At 49.6% G+C, this 19,300-nt stretch overlaps 3 protein-coding genes across 3 annotated transcripts; all 3 read right to left on the bottom strand.

The window, feature by feature from the left end:
* Window positions 1-3,285: 3,285 nt before the first annotated feature.
* On the bottom strand, window positions 3,286-5,264 carry L3040_004430 (uncharacterized protein; the record flags this gene model as incomplete). Its single annotated transcript, XM_066154978.1, has 3 exons — window positions 3,286-4,556; window positions 4,619-4,870; window positions 4,931-5,264. 3 exons carry the CDS (start codon window positions 5,262-5,264, stop codon window positions 3,286-3,288), a joined length of 1,857 nt encoding a protein of 618 aa, XP_066011971.1.
* Window positions 5,265-8,654: 3,390 nt separating this feature from the next.
* On the bottom strand, window positions 8,655-10,282 carry L3040_004429 (uncharacterized protein; the record flags this gene model as incomplete). Its single annotated transcript, XM_007291488.2, has 4 exons — window positions 8,655-9,220; window positions 9,273-9,904; window positions 9,959-10,115; window positions 10,171-10,282. 4 exons carry the CDS (start codon window positions 10,280-10,282, stop codon window positions 8,655-8,657), a joined length of 1,467 nt encoding a protein of 488 aa, XP_007291550.2.
* A 3,191-nt stretch (window positions 10,283-13,473) lies between these two features.
* Window positions 13,474-17,853, bottom strand: L3040_004428 (uncharacterized protein; the record flags this gene model as incomplete). Its single annotated transcript, XM_007291487.1, has 1 exon — window positions 13,474-17,853. The coding sequence occupies one exon, from the start codon at window positions 17,851-17,853 to the stop codon at window positions 13,474-13,476; it is 4,380 nt and encodes a 1,459-aa protein (XP_007291549.1).
* Window positions 17,854-19,300: the final 1,447 nt, after the last annotated feature.

The raw sequence follows: 19,300 nt of genomic DNA, 5'->3' as shown, positions 1-19,300 counted from the left end.
TTGCACTTGTAGGAAGCGATGGCATTGTCGTACTTGGAATAATCGCCCTTGCTCAGGTTATCGTTGGAGCCGGTAAAGGCCAGTGGTCCCTTGCCCGGGTCCACGCTGCAAGCGGGGAAACTATTTTTTTTTAAAAAAAAAAAGATTAGTTCGTCATCCTTGTCTGCATATCTCATGAAGAAGAGAGAGAGAGAGAAAAAAAAAAGAAAAAAGGAGGGGGGGATCCTCACAGGTAAAAGTTGCATGTTCTGCCGTAGGTATTGAGAGAGGTGACCCTCCGGCTGAAGTCAATTGGGATCGTCACTTTGCTATATGTAAGCTTCTCGTCTTTTTTTTTTGGTTTTTCGGGAGGAGAGTGAGAGGAAGAAGGAGAGAGAGAGAGAAAGAAGAAGAAAAAATTCGTACTGCAGATGCCGGGTTCGGCAAGAGGCTCGTAGCAGTTGACGTTGCTACTTTCTGAGCATAGTTGGATCCTAGGGAATTTTGCAGAAACTTGAGGGGCGGCTATGACGGCAGGGGACAGGAGAACGACTGCGGCGGCGAGGGCGTTGATGAACATCATCTTTGATAGAGATAGAGTGATAGGTCGAAAATTGAATTTTGCGTGTGAGAAGGATCGTTGCGAACGTGATGGAGAATTGAAATTGCGTGAAAAAAGACGGATTAAATTGATTGTGGGAATGAATGATTGAGAGAGAGGGCGTAACGAGGGAATTTTAAAGAGTATTTAAATAGCTTATGCGAGATAAAACTTCAGACTGACTGGCCTAGGTATTACAGACTTTCGCACTGTTATTTTGCTGCTGTCGCATATAAGAATTGAGGGTATGGTTGTTAGTTAATGGAAGTGTACGTATTTCGTACGATGTTGTATTACGGGCCGGCAGCGGAATGTTTTCCCAATCTATTCCGCACAGCTCGCACGCTACGGAGGTCCTGGGCGGCCAGTAAGTGTGTTCCCATGTCGCAAATCATCCTGAATATAGAGTCAAATTTACTAAATTTAGGCGTGGGCTAACAACCATACGGAGGGAGGTACAGAGCGTTGCAACCCCTTTCCCCAGTTTAAAAAGCTCAAAACATGGGAACAGAATTACGAGCAAAAACACAACAAAAGTCGATCCGTGCTAGCCGAGGGCCCTGCCTTTTGTGTTGTTCTTAAGGGGGATGGTAAAGTAGTTGGTGAAAAGGTCTGCCGTCTACAACTAATCGTCGGCTCGCTTAAGTAGGCCTCCTTATATCCTTTCAGTCTTAGTCAGCATAAGCGATTGCGGATCGAAAGCGAATGCGGATTTTTCGAGTATATTGGGAATTCTTTTATACTATAGCAATTGCTATTATAATTAACTAAAAAATATTTATATAAACAATCCATCGACGAGTATACTTTCTTCTGAAACATTTTAAACCGTATTATCCGATGAAACATTTGACCATCGATTACTATTTTTACTAGAATCTGATTCGGCTCTTACCTTACGCAACGAACAGGCCTCCGCAACGAATCGTTTGAATCTCTACTATTATTAGGATTGAAGCCATTTATCAGGGAAAAGAAAAATATCTTGCTTTAAACAAGAGGTCTTGAATAATATCAGTTATCATTATTACATCATCGTCATCGAGAAAAGGTTCAGGTTGAGAGAGAGTTGGTCGAGCAACACTTTTTTTTCCGAGGCCGCAAAATTTAACGCTAGTTATTGCAACCACTAAATCTCTTCCGAATCGAGAGTTGAAATAAGTATTGCATCGTCGTCTTTAATAATTAAGCTTGCAATAAAGCGTTCTTGTAGAATCCTTTTGCGCTTGCGCTCAGCTCTGCATAAATCGATTCCTTTACGATACTTAGCATCTCTTTCTTCTCTCTAAAGCTTGTCGATGACGATTCGTTGTTGTTTTGCAGCAGATTCAAGATTTTTTTTTTTAGCTTGCTGCTTTTTACCGATTGATAATACGATTTTAGATATTTCGGAAGAAGGTATACTCGTAGATCAATTGTTTATGTAAATATTTTTTAGTTGATTGTAAGAGTAATTGCTATAGTATAACAGAATTTCCAATATGCTCGAAAGATCCGCATTCGCTTCCGATCCGCAATCGCTTATGCCGATTTTTTTAAGATTGAAAGGATGTAAGGAGGCCCACCTAAGCGAGCCGACGATTGCAACCATAAGCTGTATACCTATATTAAACGGCTAAGATCCAGCTCGGAGCTGCCTGCTACGTTCTACGTGCTTGCTTGCTTGCTTGCTCTATCCAGGACGTACCTATCTATTAAACGCGCACGTGAATAACTTGATAATACTTTTTTCGGCGTGTGTGTCGTTGTCCTGAAGCGGTGGCCTGCATGTTCGGCAGTACGGAGTATATCCATCTCGCCCCTCCGTACGGCACAGTTTCTCGGGAGCTGCCGGACGGGACGGGATACGGGGAAGTGCGGGGGGCTAATGTAATAAATACCGGTAGTCAGTGCGCTCGCTGGCTTGTAACCTGAGAGGCCGTGGTTCTGGTTTCGGTGTTGGTTTCGGGGGAAAATAAGGTCAAGTATAACGTACGTAAGTCAATATGTTATATATATACATATATAAATACCGACCGTATGGCCGCCGATTGGCAAGAAACGAAATGATAACTCACACAAGTATCAAAATCTTCAGCGTCGATTACCTAGCTTTAACGTGTCACTTGCATCGCGAACACAGATGTCAATATAAGTTTCACATTCTCAACACTACCTATAAATATACTACTGTAAACCATAATTATAAGAAAACCCCCCCGGCAACTCTCTTCTCCGCACCGCATTCTCCGTGTTCTCCGTGTTCTTCTCTTCTCTTCTCTTCTGAGCTAAAAACTTGTTTGTGGTGCAACCTTACATTTATTCGGCCAAGTCCCCCCCCCCTCCTCCCCCCCAAAAAGGGGTGTCTCGGTGTTCGAGAAGTAAATGAGAAGAAGAAGAAGACAAACACTGGAGTGGAGTGGAGTGGAGTGGATTTGAAAAGATATGCCATGCGATTTTAGAATCCCCCCCCTCCCTGAAAAAAATGAAAAAGAAAACATCTAAAGTTTGCAATTCTGATCTGATATGGATCTAAATATACTTTCAAGCCCGTCAGTTGGTTGTCTCCGTGAGAAGGAGAAGAAAAGGGAAAAGGGGAAAGGGGAAAAGAAGGAGAAGAAATTAAAAAAAAAAGTCTCCTCCCAAACGCCCTTCCTCACCGGCTCAGCGCCCACAAAAAAAAAAAAATGCCTTGAACCAAATCCACTCGCAAATCATCCACCGGCTCAGTACCTACCAGGCCACAGCTCCTCGCTAGCATCGCTATCTGGTCTCGGCCTCTCCACGGCCTCGACCGTCTCCGGTCCATGAGCCCGCGTCCCCCCCACGCCTTCCCTGTACATCCCCATCCCCCCTCTCGCTCCCTGGGGGGCATGCTCTCCGCACTGGGTAACCGAGGCGGCGGCGGCAGCTGTTGTTTGGACCGGGCTGGGCACGAAGCCGCGGCGCACACCTAGGTTCTGAATTTGGATCCTGGCGGCTGTGCTAGGGTGGCGGGAGTGGGAAGGAGAGGACGTTCCGGTTCCGGGATTCTGCTGTCGCTGGAGGGGAGGCACCGAGGGGGTGATGGAGGAGGAGGTTGATGATGATGGGTCGGAGTTGTTGCCGCTACCCATGATCGGAGGGTCGGGGAGAGCGGTGTTGTTTGATGTTCGCGGGAGTCCAGGGCCCAGGGGGCCGGGCAGAGATGGTGGTGTGTTGCTTAGACGCCTGGTATCCATTGAAGCTTCTTGCCTGTTGGGGACGATACGCGAATCGATGCTTGGTCCTCTAGATAGCGATGTGCTTGGCGCCACGGGTAGGCTGTCTTTTTGTTGGCTTTCTGTGGCTGGAAGGGACATCCGCTGAGGATGTGAAGCGGGTAACGGCTGGGGGGACTGTTGCGGGGGCGAGGCCGGTGGCGGGAAGTACAAGGGAGACGTAGAGTTCCGGGATGGAGGTGTGTATTCCGGAGGTATGTAGGCGTGATGGGCCGGTAGGGAATCACCATCGCGCCGGGGTGGTGAGTAGCTTGGTGGATTCGGAGAGTTTATCTCCCAAGATGGTTGGATTCCTTGCCATTCTCCAGCTCTCTGAGGAAGCTGCCTCGATAGACTAATATTCCTGACCTTGGGAGCGCGAGACATTTGTACTTCCTCTTTCAACGGAGGCGAATTCTGTGTTGAGCTGAAAGCTCCTCGATTAGGCGCGGTAATATTCTCGGCGCCGAATCGTTCATGGAGGGGGCGCTGGAATCGATTCAGACGTCTCGTATTCCGTCGCTTTCTTATGCATATGATGGCGATTGCAACCAAGATCAGCAATAGCACCCCGCAACTAACTGCCATACCAACGATGGACTCTGTGGACAAGCCTTTGCGCTTCTCCCGGGCTGCCGCTGAGGGGTTATGCGGGAACGTGATGGCAACTTCGTACTTGGTGAATAAAGTACTGTTCAGCCCAACAACTAGGCCTTTGCCTGGTCGCTGGGTACAGCCTGCTCGAAGTGCAGTAAGGACTACGGAGATATCAATAGCTGCCATGGAAGATAGAAGATATATGGTGAAATTCCAGACATACAGTTGGCCAGATATGAAGATTCGCTGTTGAGCCTGAGACATTCTTGGCAAATATCCAGACCAGATCCCAAGAACGAGTTGTCGTAGGCCGTACAGTAAGAATATTGTCCCGTGGTTGATGGCGTTTGCATACCATGGGCCAGAGCTAGTTGGATCCTCCCACAGACCGAGCTTGTTCCACATGGTGTCGAAATCGGGTCGGTAGCATTGGTGGTCCCGAATATGCAGCTATTCAAGGCATATCGGAGATTATCTTGGAAGATAGCATCAGTAAATTCTAGCATACTGAGAGTAGTAGTTGGTTTTGACTCACAAAAGTACCATGCTTGGTCGTTCTCATCGAATTTTGACGCGCTGCTATTCTGAAGACAGTTGAGGCAAGTCGAATACGTGTATCCAGCTTGACCGGTTGAATAGTCGTCATCTCTGCACACGATTTCAGACGCAGAAGTGTTTGAAACATCCGGTTCAGAAATATCAGATGTCGGAACGTCTATGCAAACGGAAGAACAGGCCGAATCCGGGGTAACCTGTAACGCTGAGGTTGGACTCAGAAGAGCCACCACGATGGCGAGGACTGACACGGCCATGTTTGACTTCCTCCGGCCCTGGATGGCCGAGGTAGCTCTGGTTGACCCGAAAATCATCATGAGTTTCTGTGTCAGAGGATTCCAGCCTCGGGCTTGCTCATGAGGGCATGGGTGGGAAGGCCGCGAAGGGGGTATTATAAAACAAAAAAACGGCAAAAGACCAACCCAAGTTAAAACAGAAAGAACAAATCGCAGGTGATGTAGGAAGAAGACTGGCTAATGGGAGATCAGTCATCATATACCGACCGGTACAAGCAACAGACCGGGCTGCAGCTTCAGTAATCGGTCGAGAAGCAACATCATCTCCATGCAGTTATTCCCCGCAGCACTTCTCCACAGGCCCTCTCCAGAGTTCGGTCCCAACATATCTGTCTGCCTTGCGACTTGACAACCCAAACAAAGCGAAGCCGACCACTCGGGGAGAGCGTTTCGTAGGTTTAATGTTGGTTTATCTCAATCCGAAGTCCCTAGCCAGCTTGAGCCATGGTACCGGGTACAAACCATCCATCCAAACTGCAATACCGGAGCCGTTGCAGATCCTTTTACACGCGATGAGAAGCTCTGCCAATGGAAATCAGTGACAGGTATAGCGCGCCTGGTCGCATAGTGGCTGGCCCTGTGAGCCTACACCACCTTGTTCTTTGGGTTTAAGCAACGCCTCGCCAGTGATGCAGATCTGACCCTCAGGGCCTTCAGCGAGGCCAATGACAACTCTGCGTAAGCGCTCGAGGGTGGAATCCCTGGAGAAGTAATACATACGTACGAGTTAATCCTTATACAGGACAGCGATGGTACTTAATCAGCTACCTAGCTTTCCGTGTCGTACGGGGTGGGCAAGCGGAAAGGCCTACCACTTGTCGCATGTACATAAACATACACATACAGCTCGCCATAAGAGACAGACAACAGCGAAAACACGAGAGCACCATATCGCCATCTTTCTTCAACGAAATGAAATAAACTCTATTCTCCCCCCCCTAAGCACATGTCGAAAGTATAATTTTGCAAGGGATCTTACCAGGTCTTAAACCGATCAGCTTACTACTACATGTACGTAGGATAAGGACTCGTTCAGCCTTGAAAAGTATCTTTGAGCCAGTATTTAGTCTGTGCAATGAAGTTGACAGGGCTTTAAGCCATTCAGAAATCACGCTCTACGATTTATAAAGCTAAACTGGGTCCGACATATATTCATGGGGGGGGATAGTAATGGAATGCCATCAGTTGGTCGCTTGGTACCCGACCCTAAAAGCTTATTACCACCGCGTCTAACTAACGCGCAGGGAATCGCGGCGAGGTCTGTCATGGTGGCTGCTGATAGATAGCAAGTTGAATGTTTTCATGTATACCCATGTGCCTCTCTCCCATCTCTGGAACCAATCATCTTTTCCCGGAGGAACAAGCAGGGGGGAAACAGCAGCTGAAGATCCTTCTAAGTCGTGATATATGCAAAGTGAAAGGTAGCTGCCGGGCGCTAAGAGTGCTGCATCTGAGAGAATGCAGAAAGAGTTGGTACGTAGTGGTGTCGGATCGTCTCCGGGGCTCCTTTTCGTCGTGTTATCCCGAGATCTAGCCATTTTGTAATTACATCTGCCCCGGTTGGCGCGATCAATACCTATGCCGGTGCACTACTCACTCGGTTGTCCTTCCGATCGGGAATGTCGGGTGGGCATGGTTTGCATACTGCTCTCGGTATGGGAAGATGCGGAAGTACCATAGAGAGTCGGGCCGGACCTGACCCTCCAAGACGACGTGCTCTCACCGTCTCCCACTGTTGCCCCATCGCTACAGAATCCAAGCGTTCTTCGAGAAGCGCTGTTTCGGCCTCCCATCCTTCTCAGGGTTCAGTCACAGTCACAGTCACAGTCACAGTTACATGGAGGATGTTCTGACTTTACCCCATCTGCCAAGATACTATACATGAAAAGTTGAAATCTTGTCAATCAACTGGGATTTTCCTATCAGGTGGACGCTCGATGTAGTTTCATGGCCAACAACTCGGACACCAGCCGAGATAATCGTGGAATGCGATAGCAGCATTCTGCCTTGTCAATATATGCATCGCCTCCGCAAGACTGCTTTGATGAGAGACCGTATTCTTGCCATCATCCTTGGGTGTCCAACCTGGCCGTCAAAATGGAAAGAATATATACTCGGTAGCCAGCAGCGGCCGGAGAGGTGTCTTTGTGAAAGGCAATTTGACCGACGAGGCAGTCGCCCAGCCTACGTCGTAGCCTGGCATGTTGAAGGATTTGCCGCTACAAGAAGTACATAGCAATGATCCAGACGAATCGCAGAAGTTCCATCAGTGGGCCACTGCTATGGTCCCATACTTGAAAGTTTATTTGGAGAATTGACTCGGCAAGTTTCTGCAGCATGAGAGGTCTCGCCCCGATCATGCTCTTGTTGACTGTAGTTGCTGACTACAGTACAACACCACGGCTCGATCAGGGATATGCGATGTACGAAGCTGGTGGCAGGCATGGTCCCAGATTTTCGTTCGACACCGCAGCTCCTGCCCGATACTGGCCAAGTAGCTGAGCAACTTCTTCTCATTCTCGGCAGAAGTCATCATTGAGAGCCCCCCCCTCCCCCCCCCCCCCCCAAATGATCTTCAATCGCAAAAGCCCTCACTATCCGACCGTTCTCCCCTCCCAAATCAGTAGCTGAAGAAGCGTCCCAGATCCCCTCATCAACATCCTTTGAAACCGAGAGTCTGAGAGTTTTGCATTTCACAATATGATATAAATCTGCTTCTCAAAGTGCAGACTGCTCAGCCACTTTCCGTCTGCAGCCCTCCTGTCGCAGAATTGGGCATTGACTGTCGACATGTGTATGCGAAGCGTCGTGGAGTCTGTCCAGCGACAGCTACAGCTATACTGTGAATCTCGGCAGTCAACAGTCAAGGGAGGATGAATGGCAAGAATACGGCGCGCGAAAGCCGAAAAAAAAAAAAAAAAAAAAAAAAAAAAGGACGACTGCTCAACGGTTCGGGGATCGGGCGGGCGTGAGAAGGTAGGTAGGTTGGTCAGGGCTCTGTGGTGCGGATCAACAATGTCGGAATCACGAAGAGATTTATGGGTTGGCCGAGGAGCGTTGGATTCGGAGTGGGTTCTTCTAATGTATAATGGAAGCGGTTCGGTTTGGTCTAGGTTGTGGCTGTCAGCTTAATTCCAGGAGTGAAAGGTCGACCATGGACACAAGATCCAAGAAAGAAATCTGGCAACTGACGAGACTCTACTACCTTCGAAGCGCCTGTATTGCCCGAAAATATCTAATCCGGAGTTTTTGCTCACTACATCCTCGTCTCGGATCTAGTTATCAAAATACCATTTTCCTACAACTCCAGTTTTGACCTTTCCCTGCCCTATAGCAAGTATGATACACAGACGCCTCGAGGAAATATGAACACCTAAGTCAGAGATACGCGCCGATCCAGACATCCACTCAGTTACTATCGCTGTCCTCAACTTGCTTGCCCTCCTTCTTGGCCTTCTTCTCCTTTTTCTCTTGCTTCTTGCGCTTACGTTCAGCCTTCTCTTCTGCAGTCTCGCCCTCATGTCTCTTACGCTTCCGGCCACTCTCTTCTGCACCATTGCTGATCATCGACACATCTCCCGCTGGGCTGGCTGCTGTTGACGATACAGCGGCAGCGGTCTTGGCAGGTGTCTCGGGTGCGACCATTGCAGAGCTCGCAGGCGCCTCACCACCCTCGAGAGGTGCGTTGAAGTCCTTGTAATCGGTGTTCCACTTTGCCGGGGTAGCCTCATTGGGGCGTCCGTATTTGTCGAGCTTGCCGTCGGCCTTCATCTTCTTCTTCTCCAACGCAACTGGCCCTAGTCCCCATCTTCTTGGGTAGAGATCGCGCTCCATGATACAACGCTTGACCTTGGCAACTACTCCGTGGTCGCATGTTGAGAGCTCGACTGTCGACATTTGCGCAATACCCAATGCGATAGCCTCTCCCTTCGTGGTCATTAGAACGACCTCCTCATGAACCTCAATACCAGACTCTGCAACTTTCGTTAATACACAGATTTCTTCGCAAAAAGGGATAGAGCCTACCGTATCTGAGCAAACCAGGAATCATAAGCTTGGCACCGTAGCATACAGCATTTACGGCACTGTCCTTGACGACAATTCTCTTGTAGGTGGTAAGAAGTGTTTCAAGAGGAGAGATGACCCGTCTCAAGTACGACTCATCGCGAGTGTTGTCCTGCATCCATTGGGCATCCAGAACATCGTGGAGAGTGACCATTCCCTTCGTCTCATCCATAGCACCACTGCGAACACGGCGCAACTCCTGCATGTGAGCTCCAACGCCTAACAACAGGCCCAAGTGAACACATAGTGTACGGATATATGTTCCTGCTTCACAACTGACCCAGAATACGCCCAGGTGTCTATCGTTGTCGAACTCGTAGAGCTTGCTCTCGTGGATCGTTCGGATACGCAGCTGTCGCTTGACGGCGGAGATCAGAGGGGGACGTTGGAAAAGCGCACCAGTCAGAGTCTCGAGGGCTCGGGCAAATTGCGCTTCACCACCTGGGAGCTTGTCGTGTAATCTGATAACGCAGACGTACTCCTTTCCGGCACCTTGCTGCGACTTGACGAGTCTCGTTGCGCGATCAATGCAGACGATCAAGCATCCGGTGACCTTAGGATCGAGCGTTCCACTGTGACCAGTCTTCTCAACCCTGGTCTTCGGGTCAGTGAAATGAAGAAACAGTACATTCTTAGTGTTTTTCTACCTCAGCATACGCTTCACCCACGCGACCACTTCATGAGAAGAAGGGTTCGAGGGCTTGTCGAGGTTTATGACACCAGAACTGATGTAGGACTTAAGGTCGCGATTGAGGGGATTGCAGCCGACGGGAATGGGAGTGAAGTGTCCAGTACGAACAAGCACTGTCGAACTGTTAGGTGTATGCCACTGCAGTAAATTGGAGCAGGGGATCCGTACAATTGGTGTAGTTCTTCAGGAGGAGAGGCCATTCGCTGGAGTCTGCTGCTGGAGTCACAGCTTCGGGCTTGATGGTGTAATCCGCATCTTTCGACGCAAGAGTCATGGCCATCTTGAAGACTTGTTCTTGTCTCTAAGATCCAGTTTCCTGGTGTTAATATCAGAGTGTTGAAGCTCCGCCTGGAAATAGACTCGCATTATTCGAGATTCCCATTTATTTTTTTCTGGTGGAGGCTTAGCCTTATCAAGCGTAGCGTATGTATCACGTGTTATATGGGTCGGCATTGTCTGGGCGTCATTCTTTCCATCTTGCTCTACAGCTCCCACATTACAAAATTAAACTTGCAACCTTTTGCTTCAGAATCATCTTTTAAAATGCATACTGAGCAAGAACAATATTGCTTCAAGAAGCATAAATCAATTATCGATCGATTTCCACCAGCGGTCATACTTCATGTGGCAGACCTCCTTCCAACGGAATCGGCAGCCTCTTTTGCATTGTGCAGCAAGAGACTCACGGCTCTGCTATCAAGTAAACATTGAAGCTTGCTCTCGAGTCTAGGTTCTGAGGGCCGGATCCGCTTCCTTACTATGTTATCACGAGATCTCCCTCGATACCACGCATGCCACGGATGTATCCGCCTTCATCAGAGCAACACGGTTCCACGGCCGGCGGACAGGAGTGTCTCGTCACTACCTGTTACCTGTAACCCGGGAAATTTCGCTGTCTCGTACTACCGTACTGCTACCGTACGTCTTATAAATTGCGTTTTTCGCACGTTCAGTTGGTGTTGAAGCAACACCGACATGGTCGTGACCATGGGGATGCCACTCAAAGACTTGTCGCATACTGATGTCGTGAAATTCCTTGGAATATACTCCATGTTCTCGGTCGACGCTTGAGTCGTATCTAACGAACTCATTTTGCGCTCCCAAGACTGGATCCTCACAGGTGTGCATCCGAGCAGAAAATTTTCTGAAACCTCTCTGAGTTACCATGGCGTCTGCAACCATCTATTTGCACAAGAAGAGGATATTGGTTCTGAAGGAACCTTCACTGATGTGTTCACATGTCGAATTAGCCAGAATCTTGCAGAACGAGATCGTACAGGCTTGAAGTTCCACGGCTGCCCTTATTGTCCTGTGGATTACAAGATCGATCTCGTGGATCTTGGAAAAACAGGCACGGCTCCTTGCACCACTAAATGGATGAACCTTGGTGCGGGCGACACTGCTCACGATTGGAAATGGCGAGCACATAATACGTCGTGGCTTGAAACCACCCGGCATAACCTGCCACTTGGGGGCACTCGGAAAAAGTACGAGAGTCAGGAAGAGACTTCACTTGGAGATTTTAATGCCAAAAATGAGAAGAGGCTGGTCTCTTCCTCTGAGAGGTGTGGAGATCATATGAATTTCAAGCTTTTAGCGCGTGATTGGGAATGGGTTGATCTCAACATGTGGTACGCCAAATCAGAGAACCGACAATATGAGCAAAAACATACCCTCGGACTTTGGGAGAACCGGCGTACGCGGGGTACTCTGTGCAATTTCTCTTTCTAGTAGTTGTTGTTGTTGTTGTTGTATTTATTTACGTCGGGCTGGTAGCAGGCGAAGCCTGCCGCCCTGGGACCTCCCATGGGGTACGGCGACGTGCCAAGCTATGGAGTTACATACAAGAAGGCCCCAGAAAGCAATTCATAGTGCTGTAGCGAGAGCTACTGTCGCTTCTCTTTCTAGTAGGGGCTTGCGCCGTGTCATTTTGACTCGGGACGTTTATGTCGTGGAGCACGCTGATGGCGGCCAGTTTGTAAACTTGCAACATTCAGAACTCTATCATGCGGGGGGGGATCTGCCCTGGGATAACACAAAACTCGCGATGGTGTAGAAAGCAATTTGCAAATCAACTCCGTCACTCCAAATGGCCTCCGAGCACGAAGCTACTCCTCCAGTGCAACTGAAACTAGACCGAGTAGTATGAAGGGAATTGTGCGAGTACAGACGGACGCATTGCATGATCTGTACAGATATACTGGCGACACGCCGGACGATGTTCACATTTCGTCCGGCAACGAAGAAGAGGCCGAGGTCGAGGTCGAGGTCGAGAAGCCCATGCCTGCCTGCCTGCCTACCTACCTGCGGGCCTGCCTTGCCCATCTATAGTTGCCAATCTAGTCCTTCGGCCGGGCAAGAAAGGGAGAGGAGAGATAAAGGAAGAGCTCATGAGTTTGAAGGGTGGAATGGAATGGAATGGAATGGAATGCCCTGTGATCAGTCGGTGACGTCCATCCATGCCTTCCTTCCTGGTTGAAGCAAGCAAGCCAAGTAAGTAGTACCGGCACCTCCACCCTCTCTCTCTCACCCTCTCTCTTTCTCTCTCTCTCTCCAGCAACCAACCCCCGAGAGCACCACCTATCCCTATTCCCACACCGGCTTATCCTCTCCACATAGCGTGATCGATATCTGCATTCAAGTACTGAATAATAACGCATCGGGTCCATACTCCAGAAAGAGTAGGTGATTGGTAGTCTCGTCTCATCTCGTCTCGGAACTCATGATGTGATCTCTTTATCTGCCTATCCTAGGGAGGCCCTCAAGGTGGTGGTGGTGGTGGTGGGTGTGTGACTTTTTTATGCGGGTGCGGGATTTGCATCATGGATGGATGGAATCTCAGGGCTAGGAAAGGGAAAAAGTGAAGATTAGAGAGGGGGGAAAGAAAAGAAGAGGAAATGAAAAATAAAAGAAGAGAAGAGAAGATAAGAGGAAATAACAGAGAGAGAGCTTCCGGGCTCCGGGCTCCGGGCCGGTAATAGGATGCTTGGATGCGGAGTATTCTATTCGTGAGCCGAGTCTGAGTATCTGGAACACAAGGGGGAGGAAGGGGGTAGGTAAGTTGATAGATGGGTAGCGAGCTAGGTGTACGAAATCACAGTTGGAATCTGGCCGGGCGTCCGAGGATACTGAGGATACTGGGTTGCCGGGATGAAGGATGGGGCAGGTGAGGGAGGGAATGAACTTGAAGCAACACGGCGAGTTCGCAGAGAGATACAGGTTACAGAGGAGGAAAAGAAAGCCATAATAGTCATTCCTCGTACGCAGAGAGGCTCATTCCATCCTACAGACCAAAACGGGTATCCTTGTGCTCTCTATACAAAGCTCTCTCATCCTTCCACCCAGCCAAAATACCACATGAAACGCCTCTCTGTAAATGCACCATTTCCACTGAACGCCCGCGCAAATCGCGCAACAAAAATTTCTCCAAGCTTTGCCCTAAACTCCATATTGCTATGCGCACAACCACGCTTATGACCCACTCCCACTCAAGGACGATCTCTCGCGCTCTCTTCTATAAAATTCCTCTCCCTCATCCATCTGCTCACGAACTCTTTTTGCACGTGCGAACAGCGCTTCCTCGTCGTCATCGAATGACCTCTTTGATCGTGACATCTTATCCTCCGACATCACAGCCCTGGCTCTTGCCTTCAGGAAATCAATATCATCCGGTTGATCTTCCACTAGGCGCCCCACAGCGGGGTTTGCTGGCACACTTCTTGGTGCCGAGAATTCTCTTGACTGGCGGCGGGGTGTCGACGGCTTGATGAAACCATCGAAAGAGCGCTTTGGGTGCAACATCTTCGCAACCGAGCTTGCGAGAGGTGTTCCATTGGGAAGGGTAGAGATGCCTCTTGCCTTCAAGCGGAAATAATCGGTCTGCACACCGCTCACCTGTGGTCGGTGTTCGTCCTGAGGGGTATAGTTGGGGATCAAGTGTATTCTTGATCCACCAGTCATCAGGGAGCGACGAAGTGAATCGTCTGACCTGCCACGCTTGTGCCTGCTCACGCTGGAAGAGAGGCTGTTGAGAGACCAGTCTGATCGCTGTCGTTTGAGTGCGGGCTTCTGGTTTGGCTGCACAATCGCGCGATTACCACTCGAATCGTGGACACCAGTCAAGACACCCGTTGCCCCAAGGAGGCTTTCCAGGCTGTCTTTTCTACGGGCTGTTGTGGTAGACGCTTTAAAATCCTCCACCATGTTCGCCGCCGCTGACTTTTTGGCTGCAGCCGACTCCTCTGCAGCTTCCCGCCGAAGTCTTCTTGCCTCTCTGCCTCTCCGCCTCAGACTCATACGACGAGTCACAGTAAACCAAATATGGCCATATTTCGTGGCCAACCTCTTCGCTCTGAAGCGGTCCGCCTCAGCCAGCGCCATCTCATCGGCCTTTCTTGCAGCCTTGAGGTTCTCCTCTTCCTGGAACTGTGCAACTGCGTTGCGCAGGATCCCTTCGATTTCCCAAGAAACGAACTGATCCATAACACCCTCATTTCCTAAAGCGTACCAGTTTGTAAAGCATTCCCACGGATCAAAAGGTGGTGGAGGTGGCTCGGCAACTACGATTGAAGCTTGTTGGGCAGTAGGGAAGCTTGGAAAAGTTGGTATGGGCGAGTCCTTCGGTGTGGTACTTTGCAGCTGCGGCGATACATTTGCCAAAGAATTCTGCGTAGGTGCCAGTGTGGACGGTGTACCAAATACGCCTGCAAGTGGTGAAGGTTGAGCAGGGAAAGTTTGAGGTTGTAAGACTGATTCTCGAGGTCCTTGGCTTTCTGAAACAGGCTCTGGAAGATTAGGAGACTGCGGTTTTGGAAAGAAAGAGGGAGCTGCCGGTCCAGAAGACGCGGCTTCAACACCAAGTGATGTAGGTACCAAATGAGGGGTAGCGGGCGCGGTAACCGTCGTCGATGTGAAGGAGAAAAGGGGAGGAGCTTGAGTTGCAGCGGGCGTTGCTGGTGCTGATGTCTGCGAGAAGATGGAAGTGGCCCCTTTCACAGTGGGTCTGTCAAAGACTGATGATCCTACACTGGCTGGTTGTTGTGTTAAAAGTGAAGAAGCTCCATTTGTTGGTGGGAAGGAGAATGCCGAGGTTGGTTTGAGCTCTTCCAGGTTTTGCTGGTTCCCAACTGGGGGGGAATTCGCGACTGGCGCAGCTGCGGAGACTCCTGAGCCATTGAGAGGGCTGAAGCGATCAAAAATGGAGGCTGGTTTGGGCTGCGTCTCCTGTGCTGGAGTTGAAACAATCTCAGGGACGGCCGGGGAAGAGGTCTCGACAAACGAGAAAGCAGGTCGTTGAATTTCGGGTTCCACGGCTGGCTTCGGCCATAGATCAATTGCAGGCGTTTGCTTCACAAAGAGCCCGTCGTCTTCCTCTTCGGTACCTGTATCCTCACTACCAGCCTCCTCGTAGACTGTGTGGTACAGAACCTCCAACAGGGAGTGGTTCCCCCGCTTCCGCTCCACAAGAGGATAAGAGTGGTATTGCTTCCCTTTCTGCAGATGGGAAATGTCGCTCCCGAGCTCCAAGGATAGATATGTAACGCCGTCAGCCTCTTCAAAAGTCATATTGCGCGCTTTGCCCCATGGTAGAATATCCTCCTCGTCATCGAATCGGAGGTATTCGTTGAGTCTCGAAAGTGTCCAATGCTTGACTTGGTCTCTCTGTTTACGGTAGGAGGCGATAATTGTTCTCACAATGGCCTCTCGAGCGTCGTTGAACCATATCTCAGCAAAACAAGCCATGGTGTATGAAGTGCCCTTGTCTTTGACAATATCGAAGTATCGAGCAGAGGCATTCTGCGCAACATCCGTTTGCGCAGCGGGGGTGAGAGGGCCTTGCACCTCCCATATGTTAGTTAGAGCTTCCACCAAGCTCAGCGCAATTTTCATTTCTTTCCCGTTGTAGACATCCCATCCCCAGCTCTGAACCATATCAAGAAGCCCTGGGTGAGTCTTTCGCTGGATGAGGATCGAATATGCCCGAAACTCTGGCTCGTTCTCGCAAGAAACTCCATTTGCTTTGCAGTCGTCATACGCTTGCAAAAGTGAGATCATGGTGTTGCTGAGTTGTTCGAATTCTTGGTAAGTATCGAAGGCCTCGGAATAGTTCCCCGGCTTGGACATAAGATGTAGTGCCAAGGTATGGAAGCGGGCGATTGTCTCGAGACAGTAAACCTGATCAAGCAATTCGGTCGAGGTCATGAAGGAATGGAACACAAAATCCCGTCTCAAGGCTCGTGTTCGGTTCCAGAGAAAGCCATGGACCTGGGGGAGATTTTCCTCTGCCAAGACATCCTTCATCAAGTAGTCGACAGTTCTTCTCAGGGCTGCTGTTGTTCGCACCTCGCTTGGTAAAGGGGCGTCTTGGCCAGCAGAGGAGCGTGCATGGATCTTAACCATCTTTTCCATCATTGCGTGGCGAGTCAGGGTGCCATCTGGTTGTAAACCCTTCTCACAAGCATCGACTCTTCCCTCGAGCAGTCTTTCAATCTTCTCGAGCTGCGGACACATTTCCTCGCAAGTGCCCTTGAAGTCGATAGCATCAGCTAAACTTTTTGGCTTTTCCGGATCGTCAATTACGCCCTCCCGCATGAGAGCCGTCCGGACCTTGTTCTGATACTTTTTGTACTCGTTCAGATACTTCATCAGCTCCGGAACACCCAGCAATTGACGCGCAAACATCAGGTCGTAGGAAGGCATTTTGGGCGGGACGATGCGATCCTTCTCCAACACCTTTACGACCTTGGCGGCAAGGGAACCAGTAGCAGGCTTTGTGGTAGCAGGAGAATTGAACGTGGACGATGTGTTTGAGTCCGAAGCGGCAGAGTTGAATGTGAAGGCTGAACCTGATGATGAGGTGGGGCCTGGTGTCGACATCGCTCCATATGCTCTAGCGTTGTTGAAAACCCCGGAGCTCTTCCCACCAAACCCATTACTTACAGACCCAAATACGCTTGTAGTTTTACCTGCACCAGCTCCGAATGCGTTCGTTTGATTTGAAGAAAAACCAGTAGGGGGTGTATTTGTAACAGCGCCGAAAGGGTTCGAGGAGGGCACTGGCGCGTTAGAGCTCATCGAAGAAGGTACGGCAAGAGGGCTGGGTGCCGGTTCCCCACCGAACACTCCAGCAGATGGCTTGCCCCATGTGTCTGTAGTTGGTGCTCCGAAGGCACTCGAGCTTTTTGCAGAAGGAGTTTGTGAGGGGGCGCCAAAGCCAGTGGAGGACGCGGTTGATTTGTTGAAGTTGAATCCCGTGTCTGCTTTCGAAAGAGCACTTAAAGACGCGCCAAATGGATTCGACATCGTACTAGAGTTGCCGATAGGGTTGATTGCTGCATCTGGCTTCGAGGCTGTCGCGAATGGGTTGATAAGAGTTGTGGTGGATGGGGTCGAAGTCGCGCCGAAGGGGTTGGGTGTGGTTGATGGTATGCCAAAGGGGAATGCTACCGTTGCAGGCTTCGCAAAAGGATTTGGCTTAAGTGAAGGTTCCTTGGTGAAGACGCCTGATTTTGGTTCGGTGGTCGCGTCTGAGAAGCGGACAGATTTATTGGTATACAGACCACGGCCTCCGGCACCTCTGCCTCGCCCATTGCCCCTCTTGCCGTTCTGATCCCTCTCTGCTCGCTTTGCCGCGTTCTCGAGTCGCTCCTTTTCGAACTTGTTTGGAGAGGTAGGTCCTGAGGGTGAATCTGCATGAATCTTTGAGTAATTGTCCCTGAAGTTTTTCTTCTTACCACGATAATTCGACTGGTGGGTGTTCGACTTGTCGCGCATTGCGCGTGGAGCAGAGGGGTTCAGCAGAGCATAGTGGTCGTCCTTGAACTTACTGGAGCTTGAAGCTCCTCGACTCATCGTGTCTTGATCTCTTCCTCTCGTTGAACGGATTGGGGAGCGTGGGTTGCGATTGCTACCTTGGAGTAGCTCTTGCATTGTCGGTGTTCATTGAGGGTGAGTCGCAACGAGGTCGAGGAGTTATTAAGTACATTCGTGGGATGAAAATTTTCGTTCGCTTAGGCGTAGTGGCCCTCGTTGTCTATTCACTCATCCGAACAGAGGGTCTTTGGTGTTCACCATTGAAGCTCTCACGACCATGGGTGCTAGCCGAAAGCGGCCCCACTCCGCGCTTTCAGCCTCATATTCGGCTATACGAGGATGACGACATACATCAGGTTACCAAGGAACTTCAACGTTTCCTCCGATTATAGATGCCTCAGTGCACCCTTCCCAACGTCTTGATATCCAAGTGGAGCGTGTGGCCGATATAACCACCACCATTTCCGGAGGAGCGACCAGAAAATCTTTTTTTTCTGGTGAGATGTGTGATGGGATGGATGATAAGCCGGACGGATCAGCGATCGAATTAAGCATGTCAAGTAGTAAAGGCGATTTGAAGAATACTCAAAGCACCAATTTGGACAAGTAGTACGAATAAGGCTTTCCTTGGGATGCTCGAGTTACTTTGACGGCCCACAATGATCATCATCTCCTATTTCACAGAATTCAAAAGCAGACGTCTTGGCAGTAAGATCTATGTGAAGAAGGGGGTGCAGAAATGGCTTTATAGGATTCGGGTCTGCTAGGGAGGATAGAAGGTAATTGTGGCGCTGATACCACGAAAGATTCATAACAATGACATTTCAAACTGGCGAAAGTTTACTCGTAGGATATTGGGGTGGTGGCTTGTGTTTATGCTGAATAGCTTCATATCTATATAATGCATAGGACATTCGAGTAAATGCAGACAAGAAATTGCTTGGAGGGTACCTATCCTCGAGGCTTCCGGGTACTTCGCCAAAACACTTTTGCCCTGAAAGAATTCACGGAGCTCGATAATATTTTTCATAAGAAAAGTACCAGGCCTCGTCGTTCGTTGACCTCCTTGTACATCGATAGCCGAAGGATCCATACCGCCGTTTATGTAGACGACTTCTAAATTTCGAATTCGTCCCAAGAGCCGGACATTCTTGAAGATTTCACGGCCGAGTCCCATTGTTCTCCAACACCTCAACACCTCAGCACCCCAACCCGTCATACATGAAGCAAAGAGTGCGAGGAGCCTCAAAACTCATCATTACAAACCACCATTCATCAAATTTGTGATATGCCTGTTGTAGATGCCTTGCAGGATTTTGGTTGGGACAATGCGGATATCACTCTCGATAAGGAAGAGGGCTTGGCTGAAGAAGCTATAGACTTATCGAAGCTCGGAAAAAGACATTTTGAAAAGAATTGGTTGGTTGAAAAAGTAATCAGCCATCCATGGCGCAGCTTATTATGCGGAAATTGTTTCCTCGGTCCT

This window comes from Drepanopeziza brunnea (assembly GCF_022702325.1).
Source record: "Drepanopeziza brunnea f. sp. 'multigermtubi' strain 214-2 chromosome Unknown ctg6, whole genome shotgun sequence".
Classification (NCBI taxonomy): Eukaryota; Fungi; Ascomycota; class Leotiomycetes; order Helotiales; family Drepanopezizaceae; genus Drepanopeziza; species Drepanopeziza brunnea.
The sequence above is the reverse complement of the archived record's forward strand: the minus strand, read 5'-3'. Positions and strand labels throughout refer to the sequence as shown.